The sequence below is a fragment of the Urocitellus parryii genome, chromosome 6, assembly GCF_045843805.1.
Source record: "Urocitellus parryii isolate mUroPar1 chromosome 6, mUroPar1.hap1, whole genome shotgun sequence".
Lineage (NCBI taxonomy): Eukaryota > Metazoa > Chordata > Mammalia > Rodentia > Sciuridae > Urocitellus > Urocitellus parryii.
Genome location: NC_135536.1, coordinates 46626873 through 46647084, shown reverse-complemented (window position 1 = coordinate 46647084; position 20212 = coordinate 46626873). Strand labels below are relative to the sequence as shown.

The 20212-nt window shown below is 36.8% G+C and overlaps 1 protein-coding gene across 2 annotated transcripts in view; it reads left to right on the top strand.

Moving 5' to 3' along the window:
• The first annotated feature begins 305 nt into the window (after positions 1-305).
• Snx6 (sorting nexin 6) overlaps positions 306-20212 on the top strand; it is a 57100-nt gene continuing 37193 nt past the window's right edge. Inside the window, exons 1-6 of one of the 2 annotated variants that reach the window (XM_077799523.1) lie at positions 306-344; positions 501-548; positions 11140-11244; positions 13435-13545; positions 17275-17396; positions 19200-19323. In XM_077799523.1, coding sequence (XP_077655649.1) covers positions 339-344; positions 501-548; positions 11140-11244; positions 13435-13545; positions 17275-17396; positions 19200-19323 — 516 coding nt within the window. In that variant the 5' untranslated portion in view covers positions 306-338. Of the gene's footprint in view, positions 345-497; positions 549-11139; positions 11245-13434; positions 13546-17274; positions 17397-19199; positions 19324-20212 lie in introns of both variants that reach the window. The other variant, XM_026414335.2, reaches the window with a different exon arrangement.

The following is a 20212-nucleotide window of genomic DNA, read 5'->3' as shown; positions in this document are numbered from 1 at the left end:
TGAAAGGTTTCTCGCTGGAGCCCTTAGGGCAAGGGAACTAACTGGACAGCAGCACCCTGGGTGGCCTTCGGCCCTTCTCGGATCAGAGCTCACTAGCCGCTAGCTGTCACCAGCTGGGTCTGGGGCTTGGAACCCTCCCTGACTTCGGGGCTTTCAAATGTCCCAAGGTACCGGCGTCCTTCTCCCTTCCTCGCACACCCTGCCAGTCCCCTTACAGCGGGACGGGGCGGGGCTCCAGGGCCCCGCCCCCAGACCCCACCCCGCCCCACCCCCTGCCGCCGGCTCCCTCGGGCTGGCAGTGCGTTCGCGCCTGCGCTGGTCCTCGTCTCGGAGCAGCCATGATGGTGGGTGTTCTCAGCGGCGCCGAACCCCGGGCGCGCGGTGGGGGTGTCGGGCGCGGGGCGGGCGCGGGGACCGCGCCGGCCTGGCACTAATGTCTCCTTTTGTGTCTTCCCCACCTCATCTTCTTCCTCGGCGCGCTCGGCCCGCCGACCCAGCAGGAAGGCCTGGACGATGGCCCCGACTTCCTCTCGGAGGAAGACCGCGGAGTAAGTTCTGTCTCGTCTTCTTGCGGAATCCGCCCTGCCCTGCCTCAGCCCCCGGGTGTTTTTATTGAGTAGGGGTCTCCACCCGCGCTGCGCACGTCTGGGTCGTAGTCCTCTGGATTTCCTCGCCGCATCGCGCCCCGCCCTCTTGCAGCCCTTCCTCCCTGAGGGCCGCTCGGTTCCTGATTTCCAGAGGACTCGGGGCGGCTTTCTTTTCTCCAGTCCCAGCTCTTACCCTCCAGTGAACCTCCTCCCCCTCTCCCAGCAGGGTGCTGGTAGGGAAGTGGAGGTGGAGGCCAAGCTGCTATGCTCCCACTCTCTCGCCACTTAGGCCAAGAAAACCCGTCCTCAGACCTTCCTTGGCGGCACCCTCAGTTTTCCCCCGTTGTGAACCTCTCGAACCCTCTCCTACCCACCCTTCTCTTTCTCGAGCAGATATAGTACAGGTTTATTCTACATTACCCTTTTGCAAGGATTTTCAGTCATCGAACCTCAACTGTTCTTCAGCGTCCTACCAGATTTTTACAAAGTGCTGGTAGCCCACGGTATCTTTACTTTTTCTAACAGCAAAAACAAACAAAGCCCCATCTTTTGCAGGGTTCCCCTGGTGTCTCCCTCAGCTTTATTGAGGTATGGCTGACAAATAATAATTGTGTATATTTAGGATGTACAACGTAATATTTTGACATATGTATACATTGTGAAATGATTACCCTGTCAAGCTAATTAACATATACCTCACTTTGAGTAATTGCCAGTTTACTTTTTTGATGAGAACCCTTCAGATATACTCTCAGTAAATTACAAGTATTCTTTACTTATAGTCACCAGGCTGAAAATTAGAACTCCAGAATTATTGAAAGTTTGTACCCTTTGACCAATCTGACCAATCTCTCCTCTTTCCTCCAACCCTTCCCCCACCCCCTGCCTCTGGTAACTACTATTCTACTTTTGGTGTTAAAGGCCTTCTAGATTCCAATTTCTCCCAACTCCGCTTCCGATTGCCTTGAGCAAAGATTGGTAATGTGTATGATGCCTTGTACAAATGAACATCGAAAAATATTGATACATGATAATTGCTGCTCAGCAAAGTGTCCCTGGTTCCTTCACATTATCCATCTTAGATAATGTGAGAGCTACATCTTTAGTGGGTTTTTGGTAGGGGGTAAAATTTTGTTAGGTGTTTTTTCTGTGTTGAATGAAATGAGGTGGTAAGTATTAAGCTTTCAAATAACAAGATGCAGAGGATGCTGCATATTTTTATGAATGATCAATTAATAATTTTCTCATTTTGCACAAAATTTAGGATTTTTGGTTAGTGCAAAAGTTTGTAGAACTTCTAGTTTCCAAAATTTCTTTCCAGTGAACTATAAAATGAAATGGGTGTGTGCAAATGTATATGTATCTTCTGGGATAAGAGAATTATGTGAGCATTTACAAATTATATTTTGGATTTTAAAATAGGGGAAACCAACAGAGCTACTAATGAAATTAAATGAATTGATTATAGTGCAATTACACTGATTTTTTTTTCTAAAAATAAAACATAACCTTCATTATTTAGATAACTTTGTGTTTATGTGATTACATGAAAAGAGCAAATAGGATTTTTTTAAAATTAAGATCTGTTTAATAAAACTACTAATTTTTGGAGCATTTACATTGATGTTGTGAAAAGTAGAATATTTTCTGGTAAATATTTGTATTCATAACTTTATGCCTTTGTAAGATTTCCTTATAGGACTGGAAACACTTAAGTAATATGTCTGCTTTTTTAAATTATTACAAAATTCAAGGGGAAGAAGACAAAGAGCATGCCTGACTAGGAGGTTCTTATAGAATCTTGGAGATGAAAACTTTAATATGAAATGGAAAAAAAATGGGTGGAGGATTTAGCTCAGTGGTAGGTGCTTGCCTAGCATGCACTGGATTTGATGTTTAGTACTGCAATAAAGAAAAAAAAAGAAAGAAAAAACATAGTTATGAGTTAGAAAGTTTTTAGATGTCATGGTGAATGTGTACATATGTCCAGTTTTTCCTTATTTTTGTCTTATAGAACTAGGTGAATTGAATCAGTAACAATTATAGCTGAGCACATTGTTAAGCACTATTTTGGCATTATTTCATTAATAACATCTTTGAAGTATGCCCCTTTTATAGTAAATCCAAACCTTCCAGAAATTAAGAAAGTAGTCTAAGGCCACACAGTGAATGGGAGCTGGATTTTAAATCTTGTTACTGACATTGGAACTATTACATGTGTTTCTCAGAATGGCCTTGAAATATTTCCATCAGAATCACCTGTAGTGTTTGAAAAGCAAAACAAAAATTTATGGATCCCATGCCCTTATTAAATCAGAATCTCTTGGGGTGGGAAGACAATTTATTTATTTTTTTAAGTACTGGAGATTTAACCCAGGGGTGCTTAACCACTGAGCCACACCTTCAGCCAGTATTTTTATGTTTTATTTTTAGACAGAGTTTCACTAAGTTGCTAAGAACTTGCAATTCTCCTGTCTCAGTCTTCTGAGTTACTGGTATTACAGTTGTGTGCAACCATACTGGCCCAAATAACTGCTTTTTTTTTTTTTTAAGTTATAGATGAACACAATACCTTTATTTGTTTGTTTGTTTGTTATGTGGTACTAAAGATCGAACCCAGTGCCTCACACATGCTAGGCAAGTGCTCTACCACTGAGCCACAATCCAAACCCAAATATCTGCTTTTTACGTTAACATCCAAGAGTTGTGTTGTGCACTGAAGTTTGATCACTGTTTCACAAAGTTACTGTGTGTTTCTTCATTTCAGGAACAGAAGTACCTGCCCTGTTTAAATTTCCTTAAATTGTACTTGTCCTGATAGAAATAGACTGTCACAGTTAGAACTTTAAGGCATTGCAGTTTTAGTTTAGATCATCTTGTTCAGTCTTTAGGAAAGGGAGTCTTGATAGAGAAAAGCATGAAATGAGTATTTGATATGAGTTGCAGAGGAAATATCCTAGCTTCAAAAATAAAAAGTGTACAAAGCAGCAAGTAGGTTTTCATCATGATAATTGGATCAGAGCAGAATCTTATAGCATCAAGAAAGTATTGTTTTGTGAGAAACAAATCAGTTTATAAGAACACACAGTGTTGAAAATTATTGGCCACATTTTGATCTCTTCAGCTCCATCTCAGCATAATAGATTTTTCCTCCAAATGAAGAACTGTAACATGTTATTGAGTAAACAAATGAGCCCTTTGAACTGAACACATTTTGCTGTGATGTGTTTGTTAAATTAAGTGTAATACATGCCAGAGTGATGGCATAATTCTCAACATTCGATTCCAATTCTAAATAATATGTTTATTGTTTTAAAAAATTACTTTAGGTGGGGTAACTATATCTTATCCTGGCTCAGTCTTGCTCCTCCCTCTGTATTCCTTATCTTCATTAATGGCCTCATTTTATAGTTGTGCAAGAAACCTCTGAATCACACATATTTTTATGTTAGAATAGTCACTAAGGTTAGTTAATTTCACCTTAGAAATGTGTATCCCATCTTTCTTTTCTATGGCTCCAGTTAATCTTTGCTACTTCTTGCCTGAGTTGTAGCAGTAACCATCATTTGTCCATCCTTAGCCTTTCTACTTTCTAACGGAGCCTTCACATTAAGCATAGTTATATAACTGAAATCATTTAAGTCATTTCGTGAGTCAAAAGTACTTATGTTTACCTCATTCTTTTTGAAGTAAAGTCCAGATTCTTTAGGTTAGCATTTATAACTGTTTTCTGGCTGGCTTTAATATGCTGCCCCCACCCTGCACATACCTTCGTCTGTTGTCATTGCCCAGTTGCACCTCTGCACTTAAATGTCTGCTTTATGCATGCATTTCCGTGTTGTGGAGTGCTTTCCTTCTCACTACCTTTTCTTTCAACACTTGGCACAGCTGTTTGCTTTTTATTTTGTACATGCACAGCATTTAGCTTAAACAGATTCCACATTTATTAATAGTTTTTTTTTTTCCCAATAAAAATGTGACAGAGAGCTGAGCATCATGTCCCAAACTTGAGGCAGGAGGACTACTCAAGTTCAAGGCCAGCTTGGGCAATTTAGTGAGACCTGGCTCAAAAATAAAAAGGACTAGGATATAACTCAGTGGCAGAGTGAGTGCCTAATATGTGCAAGGCCCTGGGTTGGATCCCCAGTACCACCATGGAAAAAGTAATATGGTATTCTCTGAGGCTAAAAAGATGAATAGGACAAAGTTCTTGCCCTGAGATTGTAACAGTGCAAGGAGGAAGTAGTTATCCCTTTTGGTAAAGTGCCTTGAGCACAAAGAAGAGAGTGTTTAACTTTGGGGACAGGGATAGTAAAAGACAGAAGTTACAGGCTTGTATTGCATTGACTGTGTGGTAGGGACTATGTGTATTGACTCGGTTCTCAAATCTGTATGGGAAGTAGCTGCTGCTGTTCCTATTTTGGATAGGAACATAGGTTTAAAAAGATTAAATAACTTCTCAAGGTCATACAGCCAGTAGGACTTGCAGTCAGACACTGTTGGTTTTAGCTCTAGGGTCTGGTTTCGTTTCTTTTCTGTCACATCCTCACCCCCTTTTATTTTTTATTTTGAGACAGGGTCTTACTAAGTGGCTTTAAGTTCTCACTAAATTGCTGGGGCTGGCCTCAAACTTGTGATCCTCCTGCCTCAGCCTTCAGAATTGATGGAATTACAGGCATGTACCACCATGCTGGGCTGGGTTCTTGACCTCTGTTCTTAACCTCTTATCATCAAAATGGGCTGTGCTGACCTTTAATTTTTTAATTTTTTAATTTTTGGTGTTGTTTTTCTACTGGGGATTTAACCAAGGGATGCTCTACCCCTGAGCTATAAACCCAGCTTTTTTTTTTTTTTTTTTTTTTTTTAGTTTTGTGAAAGGGTCTCTAAATTGCTGAGGCTGGCCTCAAACTTGTCCTCTTGTCTGAGCCTCCTGAGTTACTAGAATGGATTACAGCATGAGCTACATGCTGGCTAGCCACTTAATGTTGATTGATCAGGATTTTGTAGACTCTCAGGGAAGGGTGAAGGAGGACATACCAACTAAAAGGATAACATATAGGTAATTTGGGAATTGAACCCAGGACTTTGCATATGTCAGGCAAGCATTGGACCACTGAGCTACACACCCAGCCTTTTGAGACAAGGTCTCACTATATTATCCAGACTGGCCTTCACCTGTGATCCTCTTGTTTCAGCCTCCTGAGAATTTTTACAAGTGCGTGCCATTATATTCAGCTCATTTATGATTGTTCTCTAGCCTCATTCAGCAGCTCAAATGTAAAAGCAAAAGGAAGGCCAGGTGCGATGTCACACACCTGTAACACCAGCAGCTGGGGAGGCTGAGTCAAGAGGATCATGAGTTCAAAGCCAGCCTCATCAATTTATCGATGCACTAAGCAGCTCAGTGAGACCTTGTCTCTAAATAAAATGCAAAATAGGGCTAGGGATGTGGTGGAGTGCCCCTGAGTTTAATCCCTGGTACCGAAAAAAAAAAAAAAAGCAAGAAAGTTGTTGATTAAATTGATCCTGAATATGGGACTTTGTAAGTTAAGTATGGTAAAAGAGCAGTAGTGTTAAAGAGACCAACAAGAAAGAGGCATTGGTGGATCGCAGAGTAGGTGCTGACAGACTGGAAATATGGAAAGGTTATAGAACTGGAGGTGTCAATAATGCAAATCATATGTATAGTAAAAGTGGCAGAAAACAAGAAGTTATTTCATTTTGTATTAAAGTTGATTGTTTCCTTGCTGCAAACAAATTCATGAAGGTGGGGCTTTTTTCCTAAGTCCTTCATAATATATGCTGACAGAACAGTAGTAAAAATCAAATGAAAATTGTACTCATAAACATGAAATCTGGCAAATCTATTTGATATAATCATTAAAAAGAAAATGTTAGCAGTTTTGACACACCATGAAGACATAGAAAATGCTGAAACATCTCTGCCAGTGTTTCCAACTACAGATTTTTAAGGCCCTTTACCTATAGGTTTTTTGGGGTTTTTTTTTTAATATTTATTTTTTAGTTTTCGGCGGACACAGCATCTTTGTTGGTATGTGGTGCTGAGGATCGAACCCAGGCCGCACGCATGTCAGGCGAGCACGCTACCGCTTGAGCCACATTCCCAGCCCGACCTATAGGTTTTGTATTTTTTTTTTTAGTTGGATCATTTTACTTATTTATTTATATGCAGTGCTGATAATTGAACGCTGTGCCTTACACATGCTAGGCAAGCACTCTACTGCCAAGCTACAACCCCAACCCAGGTTTTGTATTTTTAATAAGTGTCAGGTTAAGTTGTGTTTGGGAAATGCTAGACTAGGCAATGAAAACATAAAGAAGTAGAGAAATGCCAACAGTGTTGTTATTCCAGAAACTGTATGATAAATGCACTAGTGTCCTGTAGCTGTTTAACAAATTACCACAAACTTGGTGGCTTAAAACAATGGAAATTTATTCACTCACAATTCTGGGGCTAGAAGTAAGAAATTAGTCACTGAGCTGAAATCAAGGTGTCCTCCAGAGGCTGTAGCGAAGAATTTGCTGCTGTTTTGAGCTTCTAGTGGTTGCCAGAAATCTGATTTGTGGTGCATTACTTTTAATCTCTGCTTCTATTTGTTCATTATTGAAGTTATTGTCTGTGACAAATTTCTCTTTGCCTCCCATTTATAAAGGAATATGTGATTGCATTTAAGGTCTAACTAGATAAAACAGGATACTCTCCCTGTGTCAAAACCTTAATTTGGGGCTGGGGATGTGGCTCAAGCGGTGGCGCGCTTGCCTGGCATGCGTGTGACCCGGGTTCGATCCTCAGCACCATATACAAACAAAGATGTTGTGTCCGCCGAAAACTAAAAAATAAATATTAAAAAATTCTCTCTCTCTCTTAAAAAAAAAAACAAAACACCAAAAAACCTTAATTGACCTAGTGGCTTGGGAGGCTGAGGCAGGAGGATCGAAAGTTCAAAGCCAGCCTCAGCAAAAGTGAGGCACTAAGCAACTCCATGAGACCTTCTCTCTAAATAAAATACAAAATAGGGCTGGGGATGTGGTTCAGTGGTTGATTGCCCCTGAGTTCAATCCCTGGTATTAAAAAAAATAATAATAAAAAAAATAAAACAAAAAAAAAACTTAAATCACATCTGCAAAGTCCTTTTTTGCCATACAGGGTAACATTACTCAGTCTAGCACAGTAAATACCTAAAAAGTGGCCTAGAAGTGAGGTTTAATAAAAAGGAAACAGATTTCTTAAACTAGAACTAAGATAAAGGGTTGAGGAAGTGGTTGAAAAGGACAATATGAATACCTGATAAAACTAAATAGAAAAAAAAACAAGGAACAAATCACTCTCAAATGTTTCTAATATTGAAGGGGTAACAAGATAGTTAGAAAGTGAAAAAGAAACGTTTAATTTATTTTTTTATCAGATAATGGGCTACATGTTGCATTGAGAACAATAATGATGTTTTTAGAACATGTTGTTTTTATGTGTAAGTTTACCGTATCAGTTGTGTGGTGTGTGTGTGTGTGTGTGTGTGTGTGTGTGTGTGTAGGGAATTGAATCCAAGACCTGAGCTATATCAACTGAGCTATATTCCTAGCCCTACAGTATGAACTTTGAATGATATGTTTTAATAAGTTTAACTTATTAAAGTTATCTATAAAATTTTTATTAAAGGCCATCATATGGGACTGGGGATGTGGCTCAAGCGGTAGCGCGCTCGCCTGGCATGCTGCAGCCCGGGTTCGATCCTCAGTACCACACACAATCAAAGATGTTGTGTCCGCCAAAAACTAAAAACTAAAAATTAAAAAATTCTCTCTCTCTTTAAAAAAAAAAAGCCATCATATATAGTATCACAGCAACTTATAATAATTTATTTCTTTTGTGAATTTTAATTTGTATTTTATGTAATAACACTTATTTATGTTTTATTAATTTTTTTGGTGTTACTGGGAATTAAAACGGGGTGCTCTGCCATTGAGCTAGATTTTTAGCCCCTTTTCTTATTTTTTATTTTACGATAGGGTCTTGCTGAATTGCTGAGGCTGGCCTCAAACTTGCCATCCTTCTGCCTCATCCTGTTGAGTTGTTGGGATTGTTACTTATTTTTAAAAAGTATGTCACATGGGCTGGGGTTGTGGCTCAGTGATAGAACGCTTGCCTAGCATTGTGAGGCACTGAGTTCGAGTCTCAGCATCACATATAAATGAATGAATAAAATAAAGTTCCATCAACATCTAAAATATATTTTTTAAAAAGCATTTCATGTAAGAACCAGTTGCAAACAAATGAGTATAAGTTACTTTTTAAGTCACTAATAGCCATATTTAAATAAGGAATTTTATTAAATTAATATATATTTTTTGAGATGGAGTCTCTCCATGTTATCCAGACTGGGTTCAAACTTGTGATCTCCGAATTCAGCCTCCTGAGTAGCTAGAATTACAGGTTTTGTGCCACTATGCCCAGCTCAAATTAATTGTTTTAGATTTCTGATACAAAGACTTTTTTTCCCTATTTATAATAGGAATACATGCAACATTGTGAAAAATTGGGAGAATAGAGGAATATATAGAGAAAATCTGCTGCTTTTTCACAATTTTGGTGTATTTTTTGTAAGTCTTTTTGAGATAGTGGGTGACTGGTCTTGAACTCCTAGGTTCAGATGATCCTCTTGTTTCAGCTTCCCAACTGCTGGGACTACAGGAATGTACCACCTTGCCCAACTATTGTATGCATTTAAAATAAATAAATAAATAAATAAGAGCAATGTGTATTAACAGTTTTTCTTCTAGCATTTTTTTTTCACTTACATTGTAATTAAAATTTGAGAAGCTAGTAACTAGATGAGATTACCAAGTCCTGGGTTTTACAACTAGAATATTTGAAACAGGCTAGTTAATTAGACTTTATGTATTTTATATCTTGTAGCTGGCTAAGATTTTATTTTGTTTTTTTTAGTGTATTTGACTCTACCCAAACATATTACAATACTTTTTGTTAAAGAATAAACATGAGTGAAATTTAAGAATTATAAGTAGAATTATGGAATTGTAGGGACTGGGGATATAGCTCAGTGGTAGAATACTTGCCTAGTATGCATAAGGTCCTGAGTTCAATCCCCAACACCTCAAAAAAACAAGTAAGTGTAAAAGTTATCTTAGATAGGCAAATGAAAACTCTAAATAGGGAACTTACCCAATTCTTCAAATGCACTGTAGCTTATAGCTTTATTATTAAATATTTATTATGTTAGTATTTTTCATAGTACTTTACATATATTATATATAATATATTTAATAGTTTTATTGTGTATTTTTTAAGCAGTAAGGAATATAGTAAGCAGTAAGAGTTAAAATTGTTCAACATTCTTTTTATTATTTTTCTTTTATTATATTCCTTAAGTTTAGATCACTTGAAATTTAATGGAACATCTTCTAGAAAATGGTTTTCTTTTATTAATTAATTTATTTTTAATTGGTTCTTTTTAGTTTTACAAGACATAATCCATTTTGATATAATTATAAATTATAATTATAAATAATCATTAGAATACATCTTCTTCTAATTCAGACTCCAGTATCTCTTCCTCCCCTTCTCTTTCCCCACCACTGTTCCTTTCCCTTTTTTGATCCTTTTTGTCATTTACCCGTGGTTGTTATTTTTTAAATTAATTTCTGTGGGTGTACATGATGGTGAGATTCACTGTGGTGTATTCATATGTATATAGGAAAATTATGTCAGATTCATCCCACCCTCTTTCCTTTTCCCATCCTTCCTCTCTTCCCGTCATTCCTCTTTGTCTACTCCAGTTAACTTCTATCCCTACCCCTTTAGCTTCCACATATCAGAGAAAATATTTGGTTTCTTAGGATTACTTAGCATGATAATTGCTAGATTCATCCCTTTACTGGCACATGCCATAATTTAATTCTTTATGTCTGAGCAATACTCCATTATGTGTGTGTGTGTGTGTGTGTGTGTGTGTATGTATCACATTTTATTTATCCAGTCATCTGTTGAAGGGCACCTATGTTGGCTGTATCACTTAGCTATTGTGAATTGTGCTGCTATATACATTTATGTGGCTGCATCACTTTAGGATGCTGATTTTAAATCCTCTGGATATATACCGAGGAGTGGAATGACTGAATCAAATGGTTCCATTACTGGTTTTTTGAAGAATCCCCATACTGCTTTCCAGAGTGATTGCATCAATTTATAGTCCCACCAAGAATGTATGAGTGTACCCTTTGGAAAATAGTTTTTTTCTTTTGGGGTGAAACTATGATGGATCATGGTTAGTTTAGCGACTCAATGCAGTGCAGAGTTTAGTTGAATGGTGTAAAATGAAAATATCATTTACCTAACACACCTGCCTCTAACTATGTATGTAGATAAAATGAGCTTGTATACTTTTTTATCTTTTCGATTCTTTGTGTGTATTTGTTCCCCCCCCCCCCCCGCATTATCCTGTTTGGAAGAAGAATAGAATTATATAAAAGCACACAGAATTTCTTTAAGATATTACCTATTTTCTTTTTCTAGCTTAAAGCAATAAATGTAGATCTTCAAAGTGATGCTGCTCTGCAAGTGGACATTTCTGATGCTCTTAGTGAGAGGGATAAAGTAAAATTCACTGTTCACACAAAAGTAAGTGGGATTTTTATATTTTGACTTTTGTTGTGTTAATGTTACTTAAATAAGGGAGAGGACAAGGGGGAGATTATAAACTAAAATTGAATTCCATGCATGTATGAATTTGTTGGTTTGAACCCAACTACCATGTATAACTTTAAAAGCTCTTAAAAAAAAGAAAAAATATAATAATATGCCGACGTGAACTTGGGTTTTGAACACAATTGAAAAGGGACATAGTTTATAATTTCTGCTATTTTAACAAAAGAAGTTTTATGGAAATTCCTTTTGGGGAGTGGGTACTGGGGATTGAACTCAGTACTTTACATACGCTAGGCATGTGCTTCACCATGCGCTATATTCCAAACCTTTTAAAAATTTGGAGATGGAATCTCACAAAATTGTCCAGACTGGTCTGGAACTTGGGATCCTCCTGCCTTAGCCTCCCTAGTAGTTAGGATTATAGGTGTGCACCACCACTCCTGTCAGGAAATATACTTTTTACTTTTGTTTTCTGGTACTGGGGACTTAACCCAGGAGCACTTTACCACTGAGCTATATCTGAAGCCTTTTTTGAGTCCTTTTTGGTTTTTATTTTGAGACAGGGTCTTGCTAAATTGCTGAGGTTGACCTCGAACTTGGGATCCTCCTGTCTCAGCTTCCAGAGCCTCTGGCAATACAGGCAGGCACCACTGCACTTGGTGAAATGTACTTTTATTTATTTATTATTATTCTTTAGTTGTTGATGGACCTTTATTTTATTTATTTGTATGTGGTGCTCTGAATTGAATCCAGTGCCTCACGCATGCTAGGCAAGTGCGCTACCACTGAGCCCCATAACCCCAGCCCCAAAATGTACTTTTTTAAAGATGAACATTTTAAGACATACTCATAGAGCCTACATATAATACAAATTTAATTATGTGTAGGTTTTTATCTATTTTTTAGTATAATTTTATTTTCAATTTTGTTGTTGTTCCTTCAGTTAGATTTCTATCCTACAAATTCTTTTTTTTTTTTTTTTCCTTCTCTGGTAGTAGCAGTTAAATCCAGGATGTTTTACCACTGAGTCACATCCTGAGCCCTTTTTACTTTTTGATTTTGAGGCAAGGTCTCTTTTTTATTTTTAAAAAAATAAATAAAAATGTCTTGCTAAGTTATTCAGGCTGGTCTTGAACTTGTGATCCTGCTATCTTATCCTCCCAAGTAGCTGGGATTACACGTTTATACGATAGCACCTGACTTCAAATTATCATTCTATTGCAGTTGGGCACATTATCAGATTGTAGATCTATTTTTGTTTGTTTGAATAGTTGAGTTTTATAAATATCAATAGAATAATTTTTATTTTAGTTTTTATTCCTTTGTATCATCCCTTTCTTTCTCTTCCTTTTATCCACCTTCCCTGTTCTGCTTGTTTTACCTCAGTAGGGTAATTCTTAATTAATGGTAGCAGTATAAGATAATAATAGCCTGTCAACATTTCCCAAAGATCTGAGGATAAATTTGACTAAGTGTCTTGGGGTTTTCATACTAGAGTTTAATGTCACTGGTAGTCTTTCACATAGACTAATTTTTATTTATTTTTGGTACTGAAATTGAACCCAGGGGTGCTTAACCATTAAGCCACATCCCTAGTCTTTTTTTTTTTAAAATATGTTTATTTTATTTATTTATATGTGGTGCTGGGGATTGAACCCTGGGCCTCACATGTGCCAGGTGAGCACTCTACCGCTAACCACAACCCTAGCCCCCTAGCCTTTTTTTATATATTATTTTATTTTTGGTACCGGGGATTGAACTCAGGAGCACTCAACGACTAAGCCATATCCTCAGCCTTGTTTTGTATTTTATTTAGAGACAGGGTCTCACTGAGTTGCTTAGCACCTTGCTTTTGCTGAGGCTGGCTTTAACTGTGATCCTCCTGTCACAGCCTCCCAAGCTGCTGAGATTACAGGTGTGTGCACTGGGCCCTACTGTATTATTTTATTCTTTTGAGACCGGATCTTGCTAAGTTACCTAGGGCATCACCAAGTTTCTGTGGCTGGCTTTGAACTTGTTATCCCAGCCTCCCAAGTTGCTAGGATTATAGGTGTGCTCCACTGTGCCCAGCTAAGACTGATTTTTAAAGAACTGAGATGTATTGTTTATCAAAAGGTGTTAGTGTAATTTTGACTTTTATTCAAAAAGAATCTGTCTTTGCAGAGCTCATTGCCAAATTTTAAACAGAACGAGTTTTCTGTTGTTCGACAACATGAAGAATTTATCTGGCTTCATGATTCCTTCGTTGAAAATGAAGACTATGCAGGATATATTGTAAGTATTGAGGTTTTATTTTAATCCCATTTTAAGAGCATTTTGTATACTCTTCTCTATTGCAGTCTTTTATTTTTAGTAAATGATAAGATTTTTTTATTTTTTATTATTTTATTTTATTTATTTGGGAGACAGGGATACTGGTGATGAACCCTGGGGCACTGAGCTCTATTCCCAGCCCTTTTTATTTTTCTTTTATTTTGAGACAGACTCTCACTAAGTTGTCCAAATTGACTCTGAACTTGGCATCCTCCTGCCTTAGCTTCCTGAGTTGCTGGCATTATATTCATGTGCCCTGTGCCTAGCACTGATGTGATTTTTAAAAATTTCCCAAAACTGGGTTACCATTTTTTATCTTGAGTTGTCCTGTTTGGATCTGTAGGAATATGTTATGTTTCCTCATTTAAACTTAAATTCTGTTAGAAATGAAATGAGTTTGTCCTAGAAATTAATTAAGGGATTTTATAAATCATACTGGCTTTGAACCCTTAAGTGGATAGGTATTTACTTTTGGAAGCCTCCTTAAGGTGTTATCATCAATAATCAATGGTTATTATGTCTCAGCTTTTGACCATACTTAGATTTGTGAAATTTAATTTGATTAGATTTTTTCTAAAATCATTGTGACCCGATTCCATCTCTATTCTTGGAACCACCACTCATTTTCAGTCATTTGTTTCCTTTTAATACCTTAGATTTTGGTGAATGACCAGTATACATTTTTCTTTTCTCATTCTAGTTCTACCTTTTCCCCCTACCTTCTTGTGTGATGGTACGTTTTTCTTTTTTTCTTCCATAGGCTCTTCAAAGACTAAGACTTATTTATCTTTATATACCTGTTGCACAGCATTATGCCTAGTATGTATATACTAGATGCTTGGAGAATGTGTGTTGAACTGTACTTGATACTTTCTGACCCTAGGTGTAATCTTTTATTTTTTTTGGTTACCAGGGATTGAACTCAGGGCACTCAACCACTGAGCCACATCCATAGCCCTATTTTGTATTTTATTAGAGACAGGATTTCACTGAGTTGCTTAGCGCCTCACTAAATTGCTTAGGTTGGCTTTGAACTTGTGGTCATCCTGCTTCCACCTCCCAAGCAGCTGCGATTACAGGCGTGTGCCACCACACCCAGCCAAGGTGTAATCTTTTTCATGTAGGTCTTTGTTTTGTTTTTTTAGCGGTGCTGGGGAGCAAACCCAGGGCCTCATGCATGCTGGTCAAATGCTCTACCACTGAGCTATATCCCCAGCCCTTATAGCAGTTCTCAATTTAACTTTTCTTCCTTTTGTTCCACTTCCTTTCTTTGGCTTTTCATCATTGTGCCCTTAATTGTTATTTGTGTTAATTGTTTTACTTTACATGTTTTACCTTATTCATCTGCTTCACCTATGGATAAATAGAATAAGTTTAGTCATTAATTTATCTTATTAGTTTTTTTCTTTTTTTTGTTATTTTTAGTTTGTTAGCTTTTTAAAAAACTCTTTTTGCTTCTGGTAAATTCCTCTAATCCAGAATTCTTTTAAACATTTCCTGCTAGATAATATTTTTAGTATTTGTTAATTTAGAAAATACATGTAGTATAAAACTACTATGAACCCATTAATTAAAAAACTTAATAGAGGGCTGGGGTTTTGGCTCAGCAGTAGAATGCTCACCTAGCATATGTGAGGCCCTGGGTTCGATCCTCAGCACCACATAAAAAATAAATAAATAGGGCTGGGATTGTGGCTCAGTGACAGAGAGCTTGTCCCGTATGTGCGAGACACTGGGTTCAATTCTTAGCACCGTGTATCAATAAATAAAATAAAGGTCCATAGACAATTAATATACACACACACACACACACACACACACATACACACGCATATATAAATAAATAAGTAAAATAAAGGTATTGTCCAACTACAACTAAAAAATAAATATTAAAAAAAAAAAGAGGCTGGGGATGTGGCTCAAGCGGTGGCGCACTTGCCTGGCATGCGTGCGGCAGCCTGGGTTTGATCCTCAGCACCACATACAAACAAAGATGCTGTGTCCTCCAAAAACTAGAAAATAAATATTTAAAAAAATTCTCTCTCTAAAAAAAAAAAAAAAGAAAGAAATTTAATTGAGGGGCTGGGGTTGTGGCTCAGTGGTAGAGTGCTCACCTAGCTGTGTGTGAGGCACTGGGTTCTATCCTCAGCACCACATAAAGATAAATAAATAAAGGTATTGTGTCCATCTACAAAACTTAATTGAAATGCTGGGAATTGATATTGGCCAAGTTATATTGTTATATTGTAAATTGTGTGCATGTATGAATATGTAACAACCAATCCCATCAATAAGTACAATTATAATGGACCAGTTTTTTTTAATTAAATTTTTTTTATTTATATGTGACAGCAGAATGCATTACAATTCATATTACACATATAGAGCACAATTTTTCATCTCTGGTTGTATACAAAGTATATTCACACCAATTTATGTCTTCATACATGTACTTTGGATAATAATGTCCATCACATTCCACCATCACTTCTAACCCCATGCCCACTCCCTTCCCTTCCCACTCCTTTGCCCTTTGAGTTTTTCTATTTCTCCCATGCTCTGCCTCCCTACCCCACTATGAATCAGCCTCCTTATATCATAGAAAACATTCGGCATTTGTTTTTTTGGGCCTTGGCTAATTTCACTTAGCACTATCTTCTCTAACTCCATCTATTTACCTACATATGTCATGATTTTATTTTCTTTTATTGCTGAGTAATATTCCATTGTGTATATATGTCACATTTTTTCTTTATCCATTCATCTGTTGAAGGGCATCTAGGTTGGTTCCACAGTTTAGCTATTGTGAATTGTGCTGCTATAAACGTTGATGTGGCTGTGTCCCTGTAGTATGCTGTTTTTAAGTCCTTTGGGTATAGACTGAGGACAGGGATAGCTGGGTCAAATAGTGGTTCCATTCCCAATTTTCCAAGAAATCTCCATACTTCTTTCCATATTGGCTGCACCAATTTGCAGTCCCACCAGCAGTGTATGACTGTAACTTTTTCCCCACATCCTTGCCAACACTTATTGTTGTTTGTATTCATTTTAATGGACCAATTTTTTAAAAGTGGGAAAAGACCAACAAAAAATAAAAATCATATTTGTATTTAATCATGCTTTTACAAAAATGGCATGTATATTTACTATATACATTTATTCAGTCTGTAGTCAGAGCTTAGAGCACATAGGAATTTGAAGATTCTGGGTTGCTGTGTAGGAGTCTGCAGATGGAAGTTTGAGAACAGTTGTAAAAACAGAAAGTAGTATTATGCTATATTTCGTTTTTGGTGTAAAGGACTTCAAGGATCTTAATTTCTAAAATTAGTGAAGCTCTGGAAGCACAGCATGGTGGTACAGACCTTTAATCCTAGCTACTCGGGAGCTGAGGCAGAGAGATTACAAATTAGAGGCCAGCAACAACCTGTCTCAATAAAAATAAGAAAGATTGGGGATGTAGCTTAGTGCTTTGCCTAGAAAGTGTGAGACTCTGGGCTCAATTCCAGTACTACAAAAACAGACAAAATCCCTGAAAACTAATGAAGTTCTCCAATCTGAATGTGGTAGTTTACAGTGTTCAGTTCATTCAGGATACCTTTAAGTTTCCCAGACACCGTCTTATGGTGGCGGTGGTACAGTGTGGAAAAGAAATGATAGTCCCTTAAAATAATTGATTTACTTTTATTATAGATTCCACCAGCACCACCAAGACCTGATTTTGATGCTTCAAGGGAAAAACTACAGAAGCTTGGAGAAGGAGAAGGGTCAATGACAAAGGAAGAATTCACAAAGATGAAACAGGAACTGGAAGCGTATGTGATGTTTTCTGTAGTTGTTTTGTTAGTTGTGTTTGTTAATGCCTTTTTTTGTGCTGATAGTCCATTCTTTTAATCATTTCACCATTGTGACTCTGAAAGATGCAAGTTTAAGTCACACAACTAGTGTTAATGATCATGATCAGAGCCTACAGGAAAATTATAGAATCATTGTCTCCCTTGTAAAATTACTGTTTTAAATAAACTCTGGAAATTATAAACAGAGGATCCAAAAGCTTGTAAACAATAGTAGAAAGGGAATGTGATGTTTTAAAGCAGAATGTATATCTTTTTTTCACAAGGCCATAGTCATTTCCATTCTGGTTCTCTTTGAAACTTCTGTTTCTCACAGAAAGTGTTGAGCACTTTCTTCTTCTTCTTCTTCTTCTTTTTTTTTTTTTTGAAGTGTAATAGTTTTCTTCTCCTTTTCTCTGCCTTTGACTTCTGACCAAAAGGAAAAGAATAGGAGCAAAGGAATCAGAGAATAGTTTAGAATTGTTTTTCATTAACTATTGGTTCTATATACACTATTAATGTGTTAAGTCCTTGATAGTTTAAATTTCATTTTTAGCTTATTTGCTAAAAATACAGTTTTTCCCCTTTTATTGATCATTTATGCTTTGGAGTTTCTAAATTATTTCTATTTTGAGAGTTGTACAAGGAAATAATTGTCCTTGCTTTATTGTCATTCCATATCTTTTTTTAATGGTCATTTCTCCACTTCTTGCATTTCCTTTTCTTCTCTTCCACTGAGTTTCAGTTTTCAAGCATATATTTATAGAGCTACTAGACTCCTCTTCAGAATAGCTACATAAACTCTTATGAAAAGAAAAATTATCAAAATAGGTCTTCTTTGTCAAAGTATAAAGTGACAGATATTTTAATTATTCTGTCAGTATGGGTGCAAGCAGTAATCTGATAGCAAACATTTTTAAAGTTTATAAGACACTGAAAACTGAAAATTAGGAAAGCATAATAATATTGGAGAATCTGTGATTTTCCAGTGGCCCTGATCATGATTCTTTTGTGGTCTGGTTAGGGGTTGGATAACAGAACCTTGGGTTTATTCTACTGCTACCTCCATCCTCTGCATCCTTCTTTTTTGTCTTCACTGAATGACTACCCTCACAGAGATCAAACTTCTCCCAACATTGATCCTGCTGGTTTGCTGGTATGTAAAACTTATCCTTCTTGCACGTAGTTGAAGCAAGAATATTGGGCCTTTTGAGTGTTTTCCTTCCCTCAAACTGACGTGTATTACTATATGTTCACTAGGATTCATTGATGGTGATATTAAAATCTCTTAAACAGATTTCTTCAGTGTAATGGCAAAAACCAGTCTATGGTGTGTTTCTTGTGTGTTTGGGTTATTAGATGAAAATAATGATTAACATTGAAAATATGCTGAGGTTTGGATTTTGGTATGTTTTGTACTAAGGTGTTTAAAATTAAAATCAGTAGTAAAAGTTGAAACCTAAGGTTATATCATAATTTCTCTGGAGGTAAAAATAAACACCCCCATAGACCTTTAACATCAACTTGCATAGTGAGAAAAGTTTGTAAAATTTAAAAATATTAACATTTAGATATAATAAATACTATTAACCAGCATGGAGTCTTTTTTAGGGCTGTGTTTTATATATTTAATTAACAATTCAATTAAAACCTTTGTTTACATGAATTGTATTTTATATTCTTGATTTTGCTTTTAGAATAATCCAAAGTACTTCCTGAAAAAATTTATTTCAGATGACTTTCTAGTTGATAGTTTTTTGCCTTTAATTTTGTGTGTTGTTCTAGTGAATATTTGGCAATATTCAAGAAGACAGTTGCAATGCATGAAGTGTTCCTATGTCGTGTGGCAGCACATCCTATTTTGAGAAAAGATCTAAATTTCCATGTCTTCTTGGAATATAATCAAGATGTGAGTATCAAGTTGATGAATGCAGTAATTCAGGTTTTTTAAAGAGTCATTAGAAAAGGTGGGAAGTAGTTACTATAAAGCCTTTTTAAGAATGTTTTTATTTTTTTAAGAAAGTTTAAAGGGGCACATTTTTAGTAATACTGAAATATTTCATTATTTGAATGGATTAGTTAAAGAAATGGTGGTAAATCATGTTCTATTCTGAGCACCTATAATCCAAAACTTTCTGAGAACCAACTTGATGCTCAGTTTTGGAGCATTTTATATTTCTGGATTAAGTCTGCTCAGTTGGTAAAATCTGTGCAAGTATTCCCAAATTCAAAAAACTCCAAAATCTGAAACGCTGTGTTTCCAAGTATTTTGATAAAGGTCACCCTGTACTTTTATCAAGTTGATACTGATATTTTATCCTGAATAGTGAACTTAAGAAATAAAGTGGGCTGGAGATGTAGCTTAGTAGTAGAGCACTTGCTTAACATGCCTGAGGCCCTGAGTTCAATCCTCATTATCTCTCTCTCTCTCTCTCTCTCTCACACGCACATACACACACATACACACACACGGAAAATAGAATAGAGTTATCAAATTGATTAATGTTTTTTAAATTTGAATTTGGGCCTTCTGAAGCTTTATGGAGAATTCCAGGGAGGTTCTTGAGCTAAAAAATTCTAGATTATGACTGGACATGGTGGTGCATACCTGTAATTCCAGTGACTTGAGAGGGTGATGCAGAGGGATCATAAGTTCGAGACCAGCCTCAGCAACTTAGTGAGTCCCTAAGCAATTTAGCAAAACCCTGTCTGAAAATAAAAAAATAGAAAAGGGCTGGTTATGTAACTCAGTGATAAAGTGGGTTCAAACCCCAGTACCAAAAAAAAAAAAAAAAAAA